The sequence below is a fragment of the Actinia tenebrosa genome, unplaced genomic scaffold (genome assembly GCF_029948245.1).
Source record: "Actinia tenebrosa isolate PJP-AT-01 unplaced genomic scaffold, QUT_ActTen_1.0 PGA_scaffold14__42_contigs__length_11649687, whole genome shotgun sequence".
Classification (NCBI taxonomy): Eukaryota; Metazoa; Cnidaria; class Anthozoa; order Actiniaria; family Actiniidae; genus Actinia; species Actinia tenebrosa.
Genome location: NW_028292574.1, coordinates 2734428 through 2759756, shown reverse-complemented (window position 1 = coordinate 2759756; position 25329 = coordinate 2734428). Strand labels below are relative to the sequence as shown.

The window sequence follows — 25329 nt, the reverse complement described above, 5'->3', positions numbered from 1 at the left end:
CCAACCCGCATTTACGATACGAAGACTTCCGGCGTGACCTCGGGTCGATTGCCGAAAGAAATCCGTTGAACTGGTGTACAGTGAGCTCCAAGTACGGGTCAGAACAAGCGAGGTAGTATGTGAATACAGGCAAATTTCATGGCTTAAAGACGCGAAGACTAATCTCTAATGCGACTTTCTCGGTTCTATAGGGATGTGAGAGAAGGGTCATGACTCAAATTTGGCGCTGGAAAGAAAATTCGAAGACGTACGAGGTTTCAAAGACCCGTGATGGTTCGCTTTTGGATCCCGAGTTTCCAACCTTCTCTTATTTCTTACTGGTGGGGAAAAAAATCTTAAAACGGGTTAAATTCAAAAAATGACCACGCAGAGCGAAAGAAGTGCTATTTCCCAATGATCGGGTAAAATTTCGAAGCTTTATTTCACCTTTCAATGATTTTATTGAAATTTTTGATGAATCTCCATACATTTCCTTATAGCAGGACACCACAGAAACCAAGCTTGGGCTACCTGTGCTGTGAGGCGCTTCCGGTTCCCGTCTTCCCCCCACTAGCGTCTGCTCAAACTTGAACAACATTCCTTTCTTCATTGTTTTCTATTAGCCAATCAAATTGCTAGATGATATGCAAATTTTCTATTTTCCCGTGCAAAATGTCATAAGAAAGTTTGCAGTTTGCGCATGTATCACGTAAATGCGGAAAATACGCCCAAAAAAGTTTCGAATTTTAATGATATATGTTTTATATGTAAGAAAGAGGAATCTAAGAAAAGCCGTATAAGAATATTTGGTAGAAGTCAGTTGGATATTTCATGTATATTAGAAAGACTTGGTGGATTGAAAGATCTTCAAGACTACGCCGAATACAGTACCAAGGTCAAGGTCATACCCACAAGATTTTGTAGGGCTCTCTCTGATTGGTCAATTTTGAAGAAAGGAATGTTGTTCAAGAGCAGACGCTAGTGGGGGAATGACGGGAACCGGAAGCGCCTCACAGCGGCTGCAATGGAGGCTAAAAACTGTCGGCCTTGGAAAACTTTTTGTCGAACAATCTTCCATGAACAAAACTAGCCCCTGGCGATGGTGGTAAGTTGTGTACAAAATTCCTAAGTTGGAGAGTATACCACAGGTAGCCCAAGCAAAAATTCATCAAAAATTTCAATAAAATAATTGAAACGTGAAATAAAGCCTCGAAATTCTACCCGATCATTGGGAAATAGCACTTCTTTCGCTCTGCGTGGTTATTTTTTGAATTTAGCCCGTTTTAAGATTTTTTTCCCCACCACTAAGAAATAAGAGAAGGTTGGAAACTCGAGTCCCAAAAGCGAACCATCACGGGTCTTTGAAACCTCGTACATCTTCGAATTTTCTTTCCAGCGCCAAATTTGAGTCATGACCCTTCTCTCACATCCCTATAGAACCGAGAAAGTCGCAAAGTGCATTTCGAATAAAAAATAATTGAAGATTTTTTCGCCGATCTTATTTTTACCTTTCAGTTTCATTCAAATTGTTCTCCCTGTGACTTCCGTATCGGGAGCTCCGCTTTTAGGCAGTGCCCAAATATATATTATTTTATCTACTGTCGATTTCCTTTACTCTAGTGCATGCCCTTAGGTAATGCTTTGCAAATTTTAATTGAAGAAAATTACCAGTCATTTCTGTTAACTATTCAATGTAATACAGTAGCTATTTGCTGTAATGGTGATGCGAGATTTAGGATATTTTACTCTCATGCTTGTAATCCATCAGGTCTCCCCCATCCTCAAGGTACTTGTGTACTCCTCGATGTTGATGACTTTAATAAATTACTTCCAAAGTTTATATGACAATAATTTAACAGGTTTATTTGAACTCAGAGGAGTGTGTATTACTGAGACATGCATACATGGCAATGCTACTGAAAATCCTTTTAATGCACAAACCCACACTAAACAGAGTGAAGTGATTGGCAAAGTTGCAGATGATAATCATCAAAGAAACAACAGTAATATTACAAATTCAAATGCCAATGTAATGGTATTCCTTTGAGAAGTTGCTGTTTCCCATCATGCAAACCACACACCAAAAAACTTGGCTGGGGCTCCAAGTGCTTATACTTCATCAAATACACTATGGTAGCCCGAGTTCACGCCACGAAGGGCGTCTAGTTTTTCTTTGTTTTAAGATAGCCAATCAAAATGCTTAAACGAGCGGGAAAGCGCTAGAGGACTCTGGGTACGAGATTGTAATCAAAATGGCTGATGCTGAGTACGAGAGCGTTCTATGCGTTAAAAATGAAGTTTTTATCTACAGAATACCGCCACGTACTTCGAGTAGAGGATATAGGTAAGTTGCATACGCAATTTTGCTTCACCTACTACCCATAAGTAAACATAATCTCCTGATTCATTATAATTTAAAGTTGTCTCTGACTAGCGAAATTTAAAGTATAATATATCTCCTGATATAAGTTATGGCCATACCAATCCATCGTCTATCCTCATGGTGATCACCTCTTTGGAAAACTTCAAGCTTTACCACTTTGTTCATGATTACGTTCAGTTTCAGTTTATATCGCATTGAATATTTGGCTATTCTCTTTCGTCAATCAAACCGTTCGGATTTATTCAAGTTGGACGTTTTGTCTTTATTTAGAAAATTGACACCAAAGTAGTACAACTGCTTTATTGTTTATCGGCTAGTTCTTTAATTCATATATCTTGTTTCATGAAAATTATAAGCACTTTACACGTGAATATTAATATTTTGTGAACTACAGTCGACTCTCTTTGAACGACCACTCTAGTAAGCGACCATCTCCCGTATGTGATCACCTTTTGAAATTCCCGTTTTGATCCCCATATAAACTCTTTAAAAAAGCTCTCTCGTAAGCGACCGCGACCACCTTTGGGGTTAAAATTTGGAATATTTCAGTGTTTTTCCTCTCCCGTAAGCGACCACCTAAGAGAGCTAGTAATGGTGACAGATCCTTTAACAATAAAAAATTTAAGAACATAGAGTCATTGGGTATTAAAAACCTGACGAAATATTGACAATTACAGTACTGTAAACATATGACACATTCAAGGTTTTGATTAAAACAGTTAATCGTTAATACAGTAGTTTTAACATGTGAGTTACAAATTATAAATGGTTTAGGCTTCCTGTGTTTGGGATTCTCATTGTTTGGGCTTCCTGTGTTAACTCTCTCATAAGCGACCACTTTCTCCTGGCCCCAGGGTGGTCGCTTATGGAAGAGTCAACTGTAGTTATGCTAGAAAAATGATTTGGAAGACAACTAATTAAGTTAATTAGTGCACGAAGTGCCGCTAGGAAATTTGATCTGTAAGTTTAATAGCAGAAACTTACTTATTCATATCTTAAAGGAAAGCTTAAATTAAAATGTAAGCTTACATATCAAGAACACAAGCTTATAATCATAGAAGTTGTGCATTATGACTGCAGTTTTTTCTATGTTTTGGTAGAAACAAAATAAATAAACTACCCTCCAACTTTGGTGAATTATAGTAGATACTGTAAACACAAAGAAACGAGTTATTGTGAGGGATCTGAATATGCAAATGTGTCACTTATTCACTCACTAAGATATTAACAGATCGATAATTAAATGCTTATCAATATACATGTACCATTTTCAAGTTCCAAATTACTGCTGTGTTTATTATCAGAATCATCACACAGGGTTAGCCTCGATTTTGTGCAGAACATTCATGTTTTCCAGTCACTGCTCATTGAGTTTCAAAATGTTTGTTTTGTTGAAGTTGTGCATTCTTTACTTCATGAATTTGTGAATATTTAAGGTTTTAGGATACGTTTACGACCACTATGCCCGCAAACTTAAATAATGCGCTGGCTTTATAGTATAACACAAACAAAGCATACATTTTCTGAAAGCTGAGTAAACATAGTTTATGAAGAAATCTTCAAAAAACGATTTTTTTAATTGTTGTTCACATTATTGTCCTCGAAGCAAAATTTGACCATGCCTCAGTGTAAACACTAACGGACACATACATTTTAAGCTATGTTTGCGAAAAATGGCTTAACATACTCAGGAGATAATAAACTCAAAAAGGGTGTCCCAGATTTTGGATATCTGTTTTATATCTCTCGCTATTTTCAATCAAAGTTCAGTTATTGCTTTTGGAGTGTTGTTTAGATTAAAAAGCATCATAACTTTGGAAAGAAATTAAATTGCAAAAATCGGAGACACCCTTTTTTGGATCATGAGTTACTTTATAAACTCTCCAAATTTTAGAAAAATTGAATGAAATCCAAGGGACTTTTAGCTTTTTGAAGTTGAGGTTTTAGAGGCAAAAAAAAAATCGAGAAAAATGCATTTCTTTGTTTGGAGCCGGAAGCTGCAGGGAGCCACGATGGTGTTGGCCAAAACACCTTGAGCCTTCCATTTTGTCAACACTTGTCAAATTATCTGTTGTTCTGGACGATCGCAATGGGGGATCTTTTTACAAGGACAAAGGAGCATTTGGACTCAACGTTATTGCAAGTGACAGAACATTTCCGGTCTTGATAAAGTCACAATTTTGATTTTTCTCAAAATTTTGGCTTTTCCAATCAAAAATTGCAAGAAGTTACACAAACATATGAAAGACAAAAGTTTAAAGTTACGAAATTTTCAAAAAAACATTTTCGAGCAAATAGTCATTTTTTCGTATCCTAATACCTTAAACACTGATACAAGCACTACTGCTGTAAAACCCTATGAAAGCCTTATGAAAAGCCCATGAAATATTCATAGGCTTTTCATAGCCATTTCATATGGAGACCCAATGGAGTTGAATGACATTCATTGGTATTTCATAGGGTATTTTCATAGTATTTTCATATTTTCAATGTTCGCATGGGGGCGTAGCCCTTACCTTACCTGTGAAGCATCAAACAGCATGCAAAAGAAAATCTGTGAACTCATTCTTATATCCCATAAATGTGATTTTAATAAATATATAATTGTAAATGTGAATAAAATAATTATAAATATGTATTATACCAAAAAGTGTATAATGTATAATAATGTAAATCATAAAAACTATATTAATAATATCCCTTCCAAACTATAGCATGCATGTGCAATTTGGCACCTTTTTGTGCGTGCATGCAAAACTTTGCATGTCTGAATTGCATGCAATGGAAGAATAAATTTTGCATGCATGCACAAAATGAAATTTGCATTCATGCACAAAATGAAATTGGCATGCATGCAAAATGAAATTTGCAAATTGAAACTTGCAAATGCTAGCAAAATTGAAATTAATTTGGTAGTCGATAGAAAATGGCATGCAAAATAACAATTGCTGTCCAAAAATGAGATTTTCATGCATTTAGAATAGTAGTTTGATTTGAATTAAATGAATGATTTATTAAAACTCACAGTTATTAACGAAATTAAAACATTTTGATGAAAATAAATGCTTTGATTGGTGCCAAGAAAATTGTAAGTTACAATAAATGGCAATATAATTATGTTGACCATGAATACTAATTTTGAAATACAAAAAGTGTAAAAAAAATTGATTTAATGAAAATTGACTTATGAAAATAGAACATTTTTAGAAAGAAGCAAAATAGATTAATTAATTGAGTGCAGGAACTTCCTGGAAAATCATTATTTAATTAGACAATCAAGTCGCTTGTCGGATGCCGTCCAGCCCTGGTTTCTATTGCCACCTGTCCAATCACCCTGTTGATGCTGAAAGCATCATAACTTTTGGGGAAAATCATCCTTAAGAAATCTGTTCACAAACAACAACATGGCAGGTCCACGAGTGCAGTATACAGTACTGGTTGAGAACCTGTGAAAATCCTGTGAAAAAACTGTGATCTGTATTTTTGAAATTTTACAGGTTTTTTACAGAATTTTCACAGGATTTTCAAGCATCCAGACCTGTGAAAATGAACAGTTTCACAGGTTCCAGAACCTGAGAAAATTCTGTGAAAAAACCTGTAAAAATCTAACCTGTGAAAAACCTGTGAAATTTTTTTGCAGGTTTTCACTACCTAGAAAACCTGTGAAAACATACACTTTCACAGGTTTCAAAACCTGTGAAAAACCTGTGAAAAGAATCTTTCAAAAGCCTTACATTGCAAGTTTTGAGAAAACCTGTAAAATCAAATCCTCAGCTCAAAAACATTAAGTCAGAGTTCTTTAATCAGAATCTGATTAAATTTTGGCACATACAGGAAGCCCTTCGAATGCAGTTCTTGTTTGACATGTGCTGTCAACTTTACTTTTTGTTGCTTCGCCTCTTTTTAATCTCATGTGCCTTACCATATAATAAATATCTTATTAACCTCATTTGCTTGGTCCGTACCCTAAGTTATGGATCCTCGTTTTTTCCACTTTTTTATAGCCCGCGCACTACGCGCTTGGGCCATAAGGCAGTGGAAAAAACTCAGTCCATAACTTATGATACGGACCTGGCTTTCGGTTAATAAGAGCTATTTACAGACCAGTTGGCATTTTAGCCATATAGACCAGAGCCCATAAGTGGTCATCATTATCTAAGATCCAGGCTAAGATCCAGCTCTTTTAAGCTGAAACAGCAGAGCTAACCAGCAGAAAAGTGAAGCACAAGTCTGTAGTTTTCAAGTCAATGTGGTGACTTTTCATCAGCATTTTGTGGCTGTGAAATGAGGAAATGCTATAATTTGGATTCAAATGCTGCAAACTTGTAATTAATCATAACAGAATATGATCTACAGAACTCAATATTCAAATAGCTTTTAGATTTAAAAAACCCTGCTACACTGAATAATACTGTTTCCTTGAATTTTAGGATTTCTTATAAAGAAACTTTTATAATGTCAAGTTAAATTTACTGTGCAGTAGCTGTTGATTAGTGTCATAAGTATGATCATATGCCTTCAAAATGCTTTGAGGAAAATTATGATTATATAACTTTTAGGCATTTCAGCTGTTTTCACATATTTTCTATTTCAATGAGTTTTTAACATCCGAAATTCACAGGTTTGTCAGAGATTTCTCCACAGAAAATTAAATTCATGAAATATACTGCATGCATACCAATCATAGTATGCATGCATGAATTTCACCTTGCATGCATGCATGGAAGCACATAATTTATTCTGCATGCATATAGCATGCATTGTATACATGCAGTATGCATGCTACCAATCAGTATGCGTGTATGAATTTGACCTTGCATGCATGCATGTAGCATGCGTTGCATGCATGCATGGATATAGCATGGTTATATGCAATAATGCTAAGAAACTTTTTTAAATTGTAACTGGGAATTAATCGAAGTTCCATAGCCTCATAGTTTCATAGGTCTATGAAAGATAAAGTTTGTAGAACTATGAAAAAAAAAACATAATGTGGGTGGTGCTATGAAACTTTTTTCATAGAGAATAAATTTCCCAGAGGAAAATTTCATAGCATAGAGCCTAGTATACTCCTATGAATTTTTTTTCATAGGGTATCTGGAAAATTTCATAGCATAGCTGATGCAATGAACCTTATTTTCATAGGGTATATATTTTCAAGGAAAATTTGCTAAATGCATGGCTAAATGCTATGAAACGTTTTTTCATAGGGTATCTAAGAAATAGCCCAAAGCATTTCACAGGTCTATGAAAGAAAAAAATTCATAGCACTATGAAAAAATTTCATAGGGCATTTCATAGGTTCATCCTATTTCATGGGCTTTTCATAAGGCTTTCATAGGGTTTTACTGCGTAGTAGTGAAGGCTAACCCTGTATCAATGAATCTGTGACGTTTTATGTCATCTATTTCATCGCTCTTGACTTACAAAGGAGAACAAAAAACAAACAAACAATAAACAGAAAAGCATTATGATGGGCAGCAAACTGGCTACAGGTCTCAGCAAGGCACACACTTATACAATTACAAAAAAATAATTACAGGACAACATTAATGCATTAAAAAGCTCAAGCATTGGAATAGTCTTCAAAGTGGAATTGTGCAGAACTGATCTGGGAAACATCCCTTCCAGACCTCATGCCACCCTGGTAAAGATCAACAGACCAACACTCTTACCAACTGAGCAAACAGGGTAGAGGTGCTGGAAAAAATAACCTTTTAACTGTAACCTTGTTCTTCTTTAAATTGTTTGTAGCACTACCAATTACCACCAATTTATCTGCCTAGATTTAGATTGGGCATGTTGTAGTTTTGCAAGTATTTTTAATCATTTTAATCATAGACTTTTTTCATCATTCTCAGGGCTGCTGACTGGAAACTTGAAAACCCAGATTGGACTGGAAGAATGAGGATTTGTTCTAAAGGAAAAGAATGCTATATTAAAATAGAAGATAAAGTTATGGGTAAGATTTTTATGCTGCAAGATTAATATATAATATACAAGTAATACTTTATTTCAGTGGCAGCCCAGTCATAAAATGCCTTTCTTTTTTTAGGGTTTTTTCTGTAGTCTCCTTCTCAGGAATGTTGCATTCTTGCGCCATAGTACCCATATTTGGATTTGAATGACGTGTTCATAGATTCTGGGCTTATAGATTGGCTTTGCAGCTGAGGATGTAATTCTGGGCTTTAGAAGTAATATAACTGAGCAGTAAAAGAAGATTTCTAGGATCGTAATTCAGATATTTTTTAGTATTAATACAGCTACTTAGTCGGCAGTATTCTGGCTTCAATCGCAAGTTTCATTCCACTTCACTGGTTTAGATATTTAAAAAACTACATTATTTGAAGAATACATATTCAATAATGGAGAGATCCAGAACTTCAGAACAGTAAATGAAAACAAATAACCATTTAAACACATTTCTAAACAAATTTAGAGTTCCTGAAATTATGAATTTATTTATGTTGTCAGACACGACAAGTCTTAGTCACGTAAAAGTCAGGTCAAGATTCTTGTATAATTCAAGATTGAGAGTATATTAAAACTTAGTGATGTCAATAACGCAATGTTTTTTCTATGTCTACAAAACCACATTGCAGTAGTATTCGGAAGTTCTAAAAAATATACACCTAAAATGTTCCAAAGTACCCCTTCCTTCCAAATAGCGGTACATAACAAAGATTAGGTGTTAAATAAGCTCCAGCATACCAGCATATTGGGCAACCCAGTGCAAGCTCCAAGTGTGTCTTGTTTTTTAATGACTAAAGGGTTGTTTGAAAAAATAAGGGCCACTGAAATATATTAGTATTACTATTTGCTTTGAGCATAACAAGCAGTGACACCCTTCTTAATAGCTTTCAGGTTCAGGATCCCTGTGTGCTAAATGCCAGAAAAAATATTAAATTGTGTTTGTCTTTCTTTCTTTCATTGACAATGATTTTTGGAGCATATTATATACATTGCTTGTTTACAGTGTAGCTGGTTTTGCATTTTTTCAAGAAAAGATTTTGAAATGTAGAGAAATATATTAAAAATCAATTTTTTATTTTTCTTGTGCTTTCCATTTTTTTGTTTAGAACAAGTGCAATGAAATAATGTACAATTACCACTTTTTCTTTGTGAGCTTTTTCAAACTTTTTCAGAATGTTTTTGCCAATTTTGTAAAGCAAGCTGAGACTTTGTTGTGTGTCATGTTTATGAATTTTATATCATCATCATCATTATGTACTCTTTCGAAAATTTAAAATTTTGGAATTTTGTCACGTTGAAGTTTAAAACAAAGATGGATCCTCATAAAAATTTAAACAAGGTTATTAGCAGTTTTAGTGTGCATGCACATTTTGGCCTCAAATAATGTGTAATTGTCATTGCCTATAGGAGCATGGTCAGTGGCTTCATTTTTCTATAGTAAGCTGCCACCTTACTGCTATTCTCATAAACATGCAAAAGCTGAGTTGCCACTAAAATTTGTTTTTTTTGCTGCCACCAGTCACAAATATGAAAGGTACCAACTGATTAGGTTTGATTGACAGCAGTGAAAAACCAAATTTAGGCATGCAGCTCGCAGGCACAGAGTTTGCATGTTGATAAAAATTGCAGTAATATTTTAAGCAAAATTTCAAAACTCAACTTATACTTGTTCAAGAAAATATATTTAGGCCTTAGTAGGCCTTGTCAGTTGCTTGCACTATACTAGTGTTCTTGCATGAATCAACAACTATTATTTTGCTTGTGAATCCTTCTTTGGAAACTAGGTGAAATATATTTTCTAAAACAATAAGCCTTTTCATAGCTTAAGAAATGATTCCACTGCGCATGCAATTTTATATCGAATTTCTCACCTTCTTTTGTTTAATTAAAAACAAAAGAAGGTTTAGACAAAAGAAGGTGAGAAATTCAGGATAAAATCGCAAGCGCAGTGGAATTGATTCTTAAACTATGAAAAGGCTTATTAAGTGCCTGATTATGCTAGTTCTGAGCTTATAAACAAGCAAATGCTTTGTGTTGTGTTTTAGGTGAATTGTTTGCAAAGTGCAATGTAGATGACTATCCTGGAATTGCAGTAGAAGCGGTCCTTGACAGTAGTAGATATTTTGTCCTTAAGATTGAAGATGCAGACACAGGTACTGTACATGAACATAGTATACTTTACATGTAACAAATGTCAAATTTCTTTTTTATTCTTCCTTCTCCAGTTACATGTATATATGGCCTTTTTGTCATGAATACAAAATATGACTAGATAATTTAGCAGTTATTTTTACCTAGTAATGACACACAGGGTTCCCAGATTTTATTTTTGGGTTTCCTTTTGAATGTTCAATTATTTGCTTTCAAAGAAAAAGAAAAATATTGCTTCTACAATAAGCTTTTTTTGATACCTTTCCTTCGTTCAGTTTCACTTGGGTGTAAGTCAGGAACGGGTTGGGGCTAGCATTGGTGAGTTTTTCAGACTGCAATTCATGAAAATATCTCTGAAAGAAACAAGACTTAATTTGATTAAATTAAACCAACTTTTTTGCTTCCCAACCAAGCCAAACTGTACCATTGCCGCATTTCTGCAAAAAAATATTTTGTCCTCTTAGAAGTATAATATATAAAGGGTCCAATAGCTGGTTTTTAATCATGGAGTCAAATATCAATGTATCTTTTTTTAAATTCAACCAAGATGGCAGCTATGATGTCATGTGCAAGCAAACATCCTGGTCTTAAGCACCATTATAAGGTGCATTGTAACAGCGTCATAATAAGGTTTTGTTTGTTTCCTTTCTTCAACTATGATGATCACTTTACATCTGAGTTGGACACCTGTGCGAACCAAGAAAGCATGATTCATAAAAACTTTTGGTAAATTACCAAGCTTGTTACCACATACCCCATGCTGAAAATTTAGAAGAGGGAGGCTTAAGATTCTTCTTGGGTTGTAGCGATTTACAATAGGTTGTAAACTTCTTAAGATTATAATTACAATGTACTAGGATTACGATAAAGAAGCTCCTTATACTAGTGTGAGCAAGGCTTTTTATAGAGTAAATGTAGAGTCAAATGATCTTACTCTCAGTAAACATATTTTAATGCTGCACCAAAACATGACAATTTAAGGCAAGCTATAAGACCACCTTTTGTGTCTAGTTTTAAAGTGCCTATCAATCCTACAGGATATCTCATGAATTTAAGGCCCTTATGAAATAAATAAGAATGGCCTTACTTTCTTTTTGATATCTCTTTTCGCTGCCGAGATATTCAATTCTAGAAATCAAGAAATGAACATTTAAATCTGTATCACATTATGTAATTTAAACAAGCAAAGAGTCATGTTTCCCCCCTCCCCCCCCCCCCCCCCCCCCCCCCCCCCCCCAGATTTTAAATCATGAGGCATAGAATAGAGTGGATTTAGGCCATATAAATATTTTTCTCATTCCTATTGCCAAGAGATTATTATAGTTGTTTCAACCAGGCTAATTGATATTGTAGGTCGCCATGCCTTTATTGGTCTGGGATTTTCTGATAGAGGCGATGCATTTGATTTCAATGTTGCATTACAAGATCATTTCAAGTAAGTCTATAGTTAAGAGTAAAGCTTGGGACAGAAAGGTCAACAAGTCCCAATAACACTGGGTCACTGGGTCAAGAATCCTTTGTTTTCTGAGTGTTATGGGATGCTCATACAGTAAGTTTATTTTGTTGTTGTAAGGGCAGGTCTCACAGTTTTTAATTTTGCAATGGAAATTTCACTTATTTTGAACCCACGACATGATGCACAAATTCTGGTTTGATTTCTTCGATCCTGCAACAGAAACAAAATCCTCCTCTTGCATTGTGTCCTGGGGACTTGTTGCCCAGTCTTCTCAAGAGATTCTGCCCACCCACCCCCCCCCCCCCCTCCCTTTAAGTTTTAGGGTATTTATTCCATTATCGTGATGTTTCATACTGATTCTAAATTGTACTAATCTGATTTTTTTTGCTTCTTTGTCAGATGGGTGAAAAAAAGTGAAGAAATTGAAGCTGAAAAAAGTTTCCCTCAACCTGACCAACCCAAGCTGGACTTGGCCTTCAAACAAGGACAAACAATACACATCAATATAGGGGTACACAGTGGTTAATGTAATTATGTACTATTAATCCCAATGAAATTGATCAGAAAGTTTTGTTTTTCTAAGGTTGAGTGCTCATAGAAACAGAGGAAAATTAAACTTGCTATCTAGTTCCTAAGGGGGGGAAGTTACGTACACCCTGTAGTGTGTAATAAACGATTAGGGCTGCTTCTATACCTGATAAAACATGATCTGTGAGTTTATTGAACAGCTTAAAAAACTCAGGAATAATTGCACAAAACTATATTTTGAAATTTACTTTGAATTTCTTCACGCTTCTAAAAAATCTTCTTCTTTGTTTTATATTTGGATATCAAACAAGATATTTTCAACATTGTCTGATCAGCCTTCAGCTAAATAAGTGCAGTTTTTCCCTTGGTTACCCCCAAAAGCTGCAAAATATTATGGGTATGGAAAAGTAGAGAATTGGGCCGAACCTGGCTTATGAATTATTGTAGGTTTTCTTAATACGGTCTAATTAAGATACTCCTGCTCGTTTATTAAAAAGTTATTTAGAGAAATAACTTAAATATTGTTGTTGGCTGAGGATGGAGGTGAATTTCGAGATAGACAGGTGTTAAAATGATTGGGTTTTGGTGGTGCCTTGACAACTTTTTATTAATTCATGATTATTTAATTATTACATTTTTAGAATAAATCATCTACAAGTAAACCGAAGGCTGGTAAGGAAAAAAAGGGTTATTAATTGTGTTTAATAATGTTTTTATGATACATACAAGGCTATAAAAAAACATTGTAGTTAATACATAGATTAATATTCCCTGCTAAAAGAGAATAATTAATATGAATACCTCCAAATATCTACTGGAGACACAAAAATGAAAACAAATCCTGAAATGAAAAATCACCAAAAAACATATCTCTATCCTAGATTCAAATTGTATCCAATACATAGTACTGAAGAATATCTTTTGACACTCAAACCATTGCATCAATGGGTACAGATTTATAAATCAAGATTTTGCATGATAAACATACAACATACTATAAGTAAAACAAGCTAAAATTCAAGTCAGTCTCTTACTTCAAACCATTGTTTCGTGGCCACCCAATCAAATTCAGGAAAGTTCTATTATGCATTAAATATATAAATATGATCCCATCATCAGATTTTTTAAACAAATTCCTTTAAAATTATTAGACTATGAGCTCATGCTTGGTTCTAGTTCATGAAAAATAAAAAATAGTATGCACTAAATGTAGTTCAGGTAATTAAACAAATGAAATAGTACACCATCTGTTGCATTTTATTAGCTGACATTTTTATTTATTTATTTTTTTAGCTGGTGGCGCATCTGGCATTCTTGTCCCACCTCCACCCCCAGGGATTACTGCCAAACCTCCAAAACTAGCCCCTCCCCCATCATCTGGTGGTTCAGCATCACCGTTGTCATCCAGAAAAGTTCAACAAACACAACCTCAGCCTACTGTCTCAAGTGCTCTGTTCTCGGAATTCTCAGAGTTTGCTCCACCAACACATAGCCAACAGCCAGCATCTAATGTAAATGAATGGGGGGATTTTACGTCTGCATCTACGTCACAAGGGTAAGCAGTTTTTTGCATAAGAAAAAAACCCCGTCCTACGATTCTCAGTACCCGTGCTTGACAGCATCTGTCAGGGGTATTAAAGTGCAAGTAATACCTGTTACAATACTTTCAGTATTGATTCTATATAAAGTAAATAGTTGATTAATGTAAAAATATTTCTTAATTTGAATGTTTCCTGTTTAAGTTTCAAAGGTTTATACTTCCATTATGTTCGTCCAATTTTGGAAGTCCTCGGAATTTTCCTCGTCCAATTATTTCTTAATTGGACAGCATGGAGTCCTATTACATATACTAATTTTGCGCAATCTTTTTGTCGCGCTTATTAAAAATAAATCGCGAAAATGGGAAGCACGGGTGGAGCACGGGTGAGAGCGCTCGCCTCTCATCAATGCGACCTGGGTTCGGGTCCCACTGAGCTCGGTGTCGTATGTGAGTAGAGTTGTTTGTTGGCTCTCTCCTGTGCTTCGAGGGTTTTCCAGCTTTCCTCCCTCCGCAAAAATCAACTCCTAAATTCCAGTTGGACTGACAGTGGATGAATAGCTACTCTGTAGAAATGCCACTGCTAAATCCCATTTATTTTATTTTATTTTTATTTTTTTAAATTAGTACTCGCGGATATTAGTAAGATAAATGTACTATTTTGTGGATATAGTGTTTGCCCTCTACTTTTACTGAGCTGTGTTTTTATTTTTATTTTTGACAGTTCTAATAATTCAGGTGACTGGGTTCAGTTTTGAACAATCAAGGATTCCGGGACATCCAATGAATACAATGTGTAACGCAAAAATGGAATCTTAATATGCATATTATTGAATGATTTTCTTAAAAAAAGCGCACACAGCCATCTTAGATTTTCACAGATACAAACTCACAGACACAAAAATAATATTGAATTACGTAGAAGAATTAAACATTTCTAAATATTATCATTATCTAAATGAGCTAATTATACACAAGAGTCTTTCAAGTATACTTTTTAGTATACATTTTAGTCGATAGGTTTTGGGTTCTTTTTTCTTTTTTTAAATTTATTTTTTTCCCCTGCTATTTTTGTTTGTAATTCTATTGGCCACATTTCTGCTAAAAATTCTAAGGTTTTGGCTGGCATGATCATTTCAAAAGGGAAGTTGTATTTCCGTTAGCTTAAGAAATGGCGAAGGATAGGATATAAAGACGGAACGTTCCCTTGCGAGGCTCCAGTAAAACAATTTCCATATATGCATTAAAATAGTGTTAGAATCTTTTTAAATTAACAGTACGATAGATTTCACCTATATGGAACTTGATTTACGTTACCATCAAAGCTAAGTGATTTTCAGTTTTGCAAAAGGGTGGCTGTTTTAGGATTTTCCAATCTAAGGACCCAGTCTAAACGGCGATTTTCACGTGTGTGGAGTCTGAATTCAAACAATAGGTTTTGCTCATTTGCATTGGATAAATGGACCAAATCCTAGACCTGTCACTCACACACTACCACTACATTTGATATTCTATGCACACAACTCAACTCGGGTTGATTTTTACGGAGGGAGGAATACCGGAGAACAACCCTCGTGTCAAGGTAGAGAACAACACATTAAACAAACTAAACTCACTCAGGGCTCGAACCCGTATCACAGCGGTGTTTGGCGAGAGGTAAATCACTAAGAAACCCATGCCACACGTGAAATTCAACGTTCAAACTCGGCCTAACTTACAAATATTTTTTCGTTACTTGTCCTAAAAATAATTATGTAATACACCAATATGTTGCATGTTGTAGACACGATTATTTGACCAGAGTTTCAATAAAATATAACGAATGATGAATGGGAGATTTTTATTTCCTAATCCTACTTCTAGATGCTACATGAGACAATTGCAATGATGGTTGCGCGAAAAATTGTTCTCGTGTAAGCATAGTTAAAGGAGCTACATTAACTAAGGCGTAACATGGCGATTGCAATTGTTTAACGATATTTTGATGCGGCAACATGTTGCGGGTTTTTGAACGACCTTCAAAAGTCATAAAAACCCATCATTTTCAAGCAGAAAAAAGAGGGTGGGTCATGAGACTTTATGCAGAACATTAGGGGTGGGCCATGCGTTATCATGCAAAAAGGTAATTCCATCTTGTAGGGTTCATAACTTACTGACACACAAAAGAGTGTTAAACATGATGATATAAAAGCCTTTTTTAATAAAAAACCCACATTAAGTACAAACACTATAAGTGTGCAAAGTAAATACTGCTAAATTATGCTTATCCTATTGTTTAATTAGCACTATTTACTATTAAATAGTGCAAAGTGTTGCACACTTTTAGTGTTTGTACTCTACAACAATTGAAAAACAAATACTAAATAGTAGCAACAATATTTTGATCTTACTTTTCGAAATTTGTGCAAAAGATTGCAAACTTGTAGTGTTTGTACTCTATTTTGGAACATTTAGCTAAATATATTGGAGATGGAAATAGGGGTGGGTCATCATTTTTTTTGCATTGCTAGTAATAATGCGTAGCCTGAAGGGTGGGTCACAAATTTCCGGTCCCCCTCCCCCTCGCCCGGTACTTTATGAGCAGTCCCTTAGTTTCCATGTACACATCCCTCAGACTTTTGAATCCCCGTCCACCTTTGCGCAGCATATATAACCTTTAATCACTTGAGTGAGTTCCCAGCATGTGTTTATGTATTAGGGATCTCACCGAACTGTGGCGACACACCAAAAATTTGTCTCGCTACCACACCCTAATTCGTCTACTGTCACGCCTACTTTTGTTACATGTATTACAGTGAATACCTTACGAATTAGGGTGTGGTAGCGAGACAAATTTTTGACGGGTCGCCACAGTTCGGTGAGATATTTGCAAGGTGGCTGACTACTTTGACAAATAATAAACAAAATTGAAAATTGAAACTTCTTTTACCTGAAAAAATGCAAAGAAAAATGGGGTGTCCCGAGCTTGTTTTTGAGATAATCAACCCGGAATGACATGTGTTTGTACAATTTTGGGAGAAAAATAGCGTAAATCAAGCTCTGTACAAAAAAATCATAAAACCAAAACTAAGGAAGAAACATGAACACTTAACATACATTATATTTATAAAATAGTGATAAACGTTGTTTTGATAAACTATTGTAGACAATGGAAAACCTTTTTTTGTTCAGGTTCTACGGTGTGCAAGTTATCGTAAAAATTGAGCACAAAACAAACAGAACGATTTTTTACATTGTTCTAATAAACCGAATTGCCTTAAACTTTGAAATATAACAGGATATTCACCTGTTATTCTGGAAAATAACAAAAAAATGTAGCGTCCCGTGCAAAATTTGAGGGTTTTGCCCTCTTGAAGTTCAAAACGTGCATGGTTCTGCAATAAAATTGTGAAGATTATTCAGCGCTTTTTGAGCGCTCGCACATCCTGGGCTCAAATCGAATGGTGAAAAGTAGTCAGCCACCTTAATGATCATGTTCTGTTCTTTCTTTGTTAATTTAGATACATCTATTGCATACGCAGCTACGTGTATTACTCTGCATTTAATAGCTCTTATCAGATTCTTATCGTACTTAACTCCAGCACAGTCAAGTTTAATAGCCTTCTTTTCATTTCAGTTGCTATTTGTGTAATTATCATTTCTTTGTATATCTTTTCAGTTTGTTCAATTCCTTGTACCATTCAAATAACTTGTACCATTCGTTTTATTCAAGGTCTAGTAATTTCATTCTTTCTTTAAGTACATCACCTCCTTCTCCATTAATAATCTTTCCTTGTTTGAACATCTTTTCTGCACACTGTTTTCACTCCATAACACACACCAGTATCATTGCTTGCTTTCATGATGATCTTATTTGCACAACAAAGCTGGTCATGACTTTCTTTGTAAAACTTAAGATCGTCTATAAATAAACTGTGTGTCTTCTTGATATTCTATTACCTGCTTCACCCATTTGATATCCTTTTCGTTCGCTTAACAAAAGACAGATTCTCAGGAGATTGGAATTCTTTTGTTTTGACTCCCAGATGGAGCTGCTTTGACGTCACATGCAAGGGGTCTACACCCATGTGCATCAATATTCGTGTACAGCAGTTTACCACGTGTACGCAGGTTGTCATTTTGTGTGAATGTATTAATAATACCCACGAGCATCAGTCAGTCGAGTACCGCAGTTTATCATGTGTACGCATGCTTGTCTTGTTGTGTCGTGTGTGCGCATCTTCTTATTTTGTGGAGAACTATTATGATACCCATTTGCGCACCAGATTTATTAGAAACCCTACGTATACAAACAAGAAACAATAATTAGTCAAGGAGCTGCTGCTTTATTTTGGTATTCATAACAACAAGCGATTAAAGTTCGGTAATCTTCCTTAACAACGAATCCAAAGCAATATATCATTTCGTTGACTTGGTTGATTCTGTTAGAGCCGGTTAATCATCACAGTGAATAAGCGATCTAAGCGAACGCTGCAAAGAAAGACCTGAAAAAATGATTTCAGGCTTCAACGGGAATCGAATCCACGACCACCGCGATGTCGGTGCGGTGATTCTCTCGAACAGTTTTTGAATCATTTCATCTTTACTCTATTGTCGCGATTCCATTAGAAGAGTCTCAGCCATGGAATGAACAGCTGTAATCCAGTTCTCAAGGTCGGTTCGATTGGCTGCCTGAATCAACGTATTTACTTCATGATATCGTACATAATATCTGACACCTGTAAAACGGCTGAAAGGAAAGATAGCACCCCAGTTTCTGTCCTCCTTTGCCTCTTCCTTCCATTATTGGCTTCTCTCTAGCTTAGCCCCTCACCCCGAAAACAGTTATAAAGCTGAAAATAGCAAGCCTATCCTAGCCTTATACTAGACGCATATCTGCGTGAACTCGGGCTTCATAGCAGAAAATCGAAAGAATTCTTCGTGATCCTTTTAGATGGTGCAAAGTCTGTTAGACTTTCGGTAAGGTATTTGTCCTTGTAAATCAAATATTTTGAACCTACATTACCATTACCATTACAATAGATAGCAACTGCAGTACTCCCTATTGATAACACAAAATTGGTGTAGTTTTCAGCTATAAGTGATTCAAAGGCTCTTTGCAAAGAAGTACAGCACTGATATCCTTCTATGGGAGCCTCTTGATGTATAGTACCAGTGTAGCTTTCACTGTATTGAAGTTCATAGTCAGTGTGAAACACATTTAGCATTGGTGGTAGTTCTGACTGCATTAAAAAGGACTGTCTGGCTAATTGAGATAAACTTTAATACAACTGATTTCCAATATCTATAATTAACATGAGGTCATTGGTAGAATTAACTCCTTGCTTGTTATTGTAAATCAAAGAGTATACAAACTCATTGCAACACACTGTTGTCCAGAATTTTGTCCAAATACTAGTTCATTACCTTGGCTATAAGATACTGTTAGGCCCAGGTCAGACGCCGTAATTCACATGAGCCGAACCTAATTGTAGTTTGGATCGACTTTTGGAATTAGATCGGCTGGGTTGAGTCAAACGTCGAACTTATTACGAGTATTTACAGTCGTACCAAAAGCAATCATGTTTGAGTGGTCAGCGGCAAACGCATCATAACGGCGTCTTCCATGGCAGCTCGCCGGATATTGCTAATAAAAAAAATTTGAATTCAAGAAGAAGACGGGCTACCATCAAAAAAAGCATCATACTTTTGCAAAAAAGAAGGGTGGCACTGCTACGTGTATGTTTTGTTTCTGCTCTTCTTCTGCTTTCGCGAAATGAAACGGACGTACGTGAAAGAGCATGTAAACGCTTTGCACGTAATTTTGGTTGGTTTGAAATTGTCTGGAACAATTATGCAGATGAACGGTTTAAGAAAACATTCAGGGTTTCCAGGGGAACATTCCTTTACATTCTCAGAAAAATCGAAAATCAGTTATTACGAAAGGCAGTGACAGAGCAGGAACCAATTTCACCAGCAAATCGGAACAGAGCAGTGGATACAACTATATTTCGTACTCGCAAAGCAAGACGAGCAGCACTCCACATCATCCGCCATCTTTGAACAATGCTCAAGTGCGCATGCGCTTTAGTGATGGTTAATGAAAACGAGGCCAAAACATGCATTAACATAATTAATGCATTTGGATCGGCCCATGTGAGGTACGGCGTTTGACCCGAAGTCGATCTTCAGTCGTTCTTCACGACTGACCTAGTCGTGAAGAACGACTTAGTCGGTCCAAATTGAATCAGTCGGACTTAATTGGGTCAGACGCCGTACTTCACATGACCTTATTACCCTGTATTAGGTTCGGCTCATGTGAATTACGGCGTCTGACCTGGGTCTTATTGTTTTGCAAGGGTCAATGTACATTGGAGCAGGACCAAGGGTTCTTCTCTATGTCTGTACTCAGTTTAAATTTACAATAATTTGACATAGGGATCTCATTCTTGTAGAGACACATCAAACTATTACAAGTAAACAATGATAAATACCGACTAGCTCTATGATATTTCGACTTCATTATTCCTTTATAAACCCCGTTAGAGCAATTAAACAAAAGCTTCTTTTCATGTTGTGTGACTTTATTCAAGCTTATTCTCTTAGTATTCAGCTTACATTCATTTTTTGTAAGTTTTCTAACCTTCACATAACAATATAATGAAGCTTGGAGGACTTCGGTATACTTGGACGAATACGTTTGAAGATAAACTCTTTCAGCTTTCTGCTTTTGTTTCTCAGACTTTTCAGAGTTTGTACTGGTATTCTGCTGGCTTCACGATCACGTCTACGTAGGTTTACATGAGATAACTGATTTGATATAGCATGATTTTATAGTCAGCGACGAAACCTTGAAAAAATCCGCCATTCCTCGTCCATGTGCCTATGTGGCGCATACTACGCATGCGCATAGAACTTAAGCATGCGCTTTGAACGCAACTGCGATTTGTGACTGAACGTGAAAAACGAAGCCCAATTTATATCTCGGGCATTTCTTTGAAAGCCCGAGTAATGATGCCCGTGAGTTGGAATCTCTCACCTTTGTCGTGTTGCGTCTAGGTTAGAGACACGGATAGACTTCGAGTACAAGCAACTACCATCAATTGCTTATGCGTTTCCCCCTCTAAAATCTGTTATGTTCACTTTCTTTGCGTATCTTTTCAAAAATTGAAAGCCTCACTGACCGCGCGGATCACAAGTTCAAATTAATACTGAACCGGGTGGTAGTGATCCTCACTCGGCGGCCGCGACTAGATACACATGACTAGGGATTCATAAATATACCAGACGCCTTGCGATCGGAGTGCAAACACCATGGATACATATATTAAATATTAAGAACCATCAAATTTCTCATTCAGATTATTAATCATTATATAAATATCTATATATATACATATATATATATATATAATCTTAAAGAATAAAATCTTCAAAATTTATTATAACTTCTCATCTATATAGTCCGAATATATTTATATCTAAAAGTTGAATGAATATTAATATAGTTTATTCAAACTGACCCGTATTTTACGCTCTCCACAGACATTGTCCAAATGCTTCTGTCATATTAAAATGAACCGTTGGTAAGATAGAGCTAAAACAGAAATTCTCATAAAACGTAAGAAAATTTCAATACTATCTGAGAATAGAGAGGCTAGCAAGAAAGTAATCTAATTAAATGAAACCGAAAGTTTTGAATAAACCGGTGGAAATGACTTTTTTAGGTATTATTGTCCTAGGAAGGATGACTAAAAACAACTTTTTTCTTTTGGGTATTTTAAAGTAAGGAAATGTTTTTTGATTGTTTTACTTAATAGTTCTGTATTGTTTGAATATTTTTTGATGCCTCCTTAAAATGAATTATAATTTAGCACTATTTAGTAATATTTCTCGGTGTCAGGGAAATCACTCTCAATTATTTGTACTCTATTTATTAGCCCTTAGAAAGGGTTTATTAAAGTGGAGGCATTTAACCCGTGAAATAAAAATTATTAGTCAACGTGTAATAGTCAAATAGACACAAAAGAAAACAATGGAATTAAGGTCTACCAATGTGTATTAGTCTAATATCTATTGCACGGGTTAAATGCCTTCACTCTATCTACGCTCTAAGGATAATTAATATATATATATAGCTATAATATACGACAGACATTTTATTTATATGTATACAATTGTATTGCTGTTCAAACCGATGTCCTGTTGATTTTGGGGGGAGGTAGTGGATGTTGAGTGTATGTGTGTGGGGGGAAGGGAGGGGGGGGGGGGGGTGGATGGAATCTTCTTTGTTTTTGTTTTAACGATCCCTATTTTCATTACATAGTACATTTGATTTTTTTTGATTCGGTAATGATATAACTATGCTCTTGCAGTCTTACAGTCACTTTAAAGCCAATTAAATATAAATGTTAAACATAACAACATTATTATCTTATAATATTTATGTAGAAAACAAGAGTGTAAGGGCATGATGAATAAAAGCGGTTTGAAACCAAGGGACAACTAAATGTGAGTTAAACAAACAAATTGCATTCTGGCGTAGAACATTAAATTACTAGTCAATCGAAGGGTAAGGCAAATTAAATGCGTCATTTTGGTGCACTAATATACATAAGGAATAGTTTTTGGTTTTGGTTTTGGCATTCCTTGAGGAGCGATAAAAACAGTGAACATCCTCTACCCCCCTCCACACTAAGGACATATTTTTCCTCGTCTAAACAGTTTCTAAAACAAATTACAGAAATTTAAATAGTTCTTACTTTTGTACCATTTTCTTGGTGATGCATTATCTCCAGTTTTCGAGTATATCTGAAACATCTTGCATAGTTGGACGATTTTCAGGATTGCCAGACCATGATGAAGTCATTAGATCAATGTATCTATTATCAATCTCAAATCCCGTGGGGAGAGGTGGCCGTAAATTACATGACACTACCCGGAAAATAACAACTTGATGGTTTTGAAGCTTGTACGGAATTTCTCTGGACCACAACTGCCAAAGCAATATTCCAAAAGAGTATACATCTGCTTTGTAGGTAGGGTCTTCTCCTTTTAGGAGTTCTGGTGCCCGGTATGCAAAAGTGCCGGTAAGGTAAGATCTGGTTGGAGTGTTAGGACTGTCTTCTATGTACTGACAGCATCCGAAGTCTGCAATCTTACAAACACCATCATTTGTCATGAGAACATTGACAGGCTTCAAGTCAAGATGAACTATACCATTTTGGTGAATAAAAACCATTCCTTTAGAAATTTGATTTGCAAGTTCAATACGCCTCCACTCGTCAAATACTTCGTCTTGATCATGTAAAAGATGTTGAAGGGTTTTTGTGCTTACAAATTCCATAATAAAACAAGGTTTGTCATCCAAACTGGAGGCACTCGAAACTCCTAAAGTCTTGACGATATTCCGATGACTTAATGATAAAACCTCAGGTCTTGTTTCTGCTCTAAAGCTCTGCATTGCTGCTTTCTTGTTTTTGGTGTTTGTGTGCAACTGCTTCAACGCGACCGTTAAGTTTTTGTATTTTGCTTCATAAACAGATCCAAAGCCTCCAGATCCCAACAACTGAGAAATACTAACTTCGTTAATGTCCAAGCTCCATGTAAAAGGTACTGTTAAGCTTTCTGAGTCTTCTATTATACCCATATTTTATACTTCCTAGAATATTTCGTTTCACTATGCTTGTTAACATATTCGCTTCATGTATTTGAATTGAATGATGATATTCCCGGAGGCAGGACATTCAAGAAATCAAAGACAATGAACAAGACTATCTATATTCCCACGTGCGTGCACTTTTATATTGTTCAAAAAGCTATGACACATTCTCAAAGCAGAGCTGCATTGATCACGGTGTATGTTGACAAAAGATTATCGTTCAAAAACATTTAAAAAAATTATGCGGGGGGATAGCATTACTAAGAAGTGCAAAAAGATTGGATGGCATTGTGCACTGTTCGCCCGCCACTCAACAAACGAATAGTGCTCCGAATATTTTCTATATTTTTGGATTCTTCAATGAAGTTATTTATAAGTAGACTTGGAGCAAGAAAAGATCAATCTCGTACCCAGAATCCTACCACGTCTTCCTATCGTCAGCCAATCGTACCCAGAGCCCTCCCGCGCCTTCCTATCGTCAGCCAATCTCATACTCAGAGCCCTTCCGCGCCTTCCTATCGTCAGCCAACCTCGTACTCAGAGTCCTCACTCGCCTTCCTATCGTCAGCCAATCTCGTACTCAGAGTCCTTCCGCGCCTTCCTATCGTCAGCCAATCTCGTACTCAGTCCTTGCGCGCCTTCCTATCGTCAGCCAATACCTTGTACCCAGAGCCCTCCCGCGCCTTCCTATCGTCAGCGTGGAAAGACTCTCGAAACAAAGGAAAATTGCCGGAAGTAAATCCATTTCACCAAATAATTTTTATTTTTCAGTAATAATTCTAAATAAAAATCGTTAAAAGCCCAAAACCAATTTTAGGCTACGTACTTTAGACTATTAAATATCATAAGGAATTTGAAAGTCAAGATATTTTACGTAAATAAGTAATCGGCGACAAAATTGGTGATGAAACTCAGCAGAAGCTTACAAAACTACGAACTTTTAAGTGAAATACACATCTTTTTTTTTTTCTTCAAAAGAACAGTTTTACAGTTTCCTTAAGTTAAAAGGTTATCTCTATAACTTGAAGCTTACAACGGCAAACTTTCAACTTATCTTAATCTGATTCAATCCGGCAAAGAAACAATGAGTTTTTTCGTTGACTCGATGCATCCTTTGTCGAAATAAGTATCTATATTTCATAATATTTCATTGTCAGGTGAATTTGAAGGTATTTGTGGACAGGAGTTGGCAGGTTTTCAAGTTGAAAGTGAAGGGTTTTACTTATTTTTTTATTTGTACTTATTTTTATTTGGCTGCCTTAAAACTCTTCAATGCATATTAAGGAGAATATTTGTAAAAGATACATCTTTAAGTGACTTCATTTATAAAAAAATCGTTCGACGGTTTTTTGAATGCCACTTTCATCGATATTTTCTATCGCTTTCCACAACAAATGGGGTCATTTAGCTTCATATCAAAAAATCCATAACGTTAGAAAGAAAGTCACAATTTAATTCATACTCAATAAGGACAGTGTCTATATCCGTACCTATATTCTAGCTACTAAAAATATTGAACCCACTAAATTAAAGTCCCGATTTTGAGGGTATAAATTTGACACGCTGGTAATAATAGTAAAAGTCCATGAAAATATTCATCGCGTAATATTTGGAAAACGCTCTCAAACATTTTTTTCACATTGCAATATGTTGGGTGCCCTGATGAACACTATCGACTGGTG

The 25329-nt window shown here is 35.7% G+C and overlaps 1 protein-coding gene and 1 pseudogene across 1 annotated transcript; one reads left to right on the top strand and one right to left on the bottom strand.

Moving 5' to 3' along the window:
• The first annotated feature begins 2199 nt into the window (after positions 1–2199).
• LOC116286925 (adaptin ear-binding coat-associated protein 1) lies at positions 2200–15837 on the top strand. The gene is made up of 8 exons (XM_031693520.2): positions 2200–2323; positions 8224–8324; positions 10381–10488; positions 11840–11921; positions 12342–12453; positions 13112–13142; positions 13764–14025; positions 14732–15837. The coding sequence occupies exons 1-8, from the start codon at positions 2232–2234 to the stop codon at positions 14763–14765; spliced, it is 822 nt and encodes a 273-aa protein (XP_031549380.1). The 5' UTR covers positions 2200–2231; the 3' UTR covers positions 14766–15837.
• Positions 15838–22774: 6937 nt separating this feature from the next.
• LOC116286924 (serine/threonine-protein kinase mos pseudogene) lies at positions 22775–23635 on the bottom strand (annotated as a pseudogene).
• Between the last annotated feature and the right edge of the window lie 1694 nt (positions 23636–25329).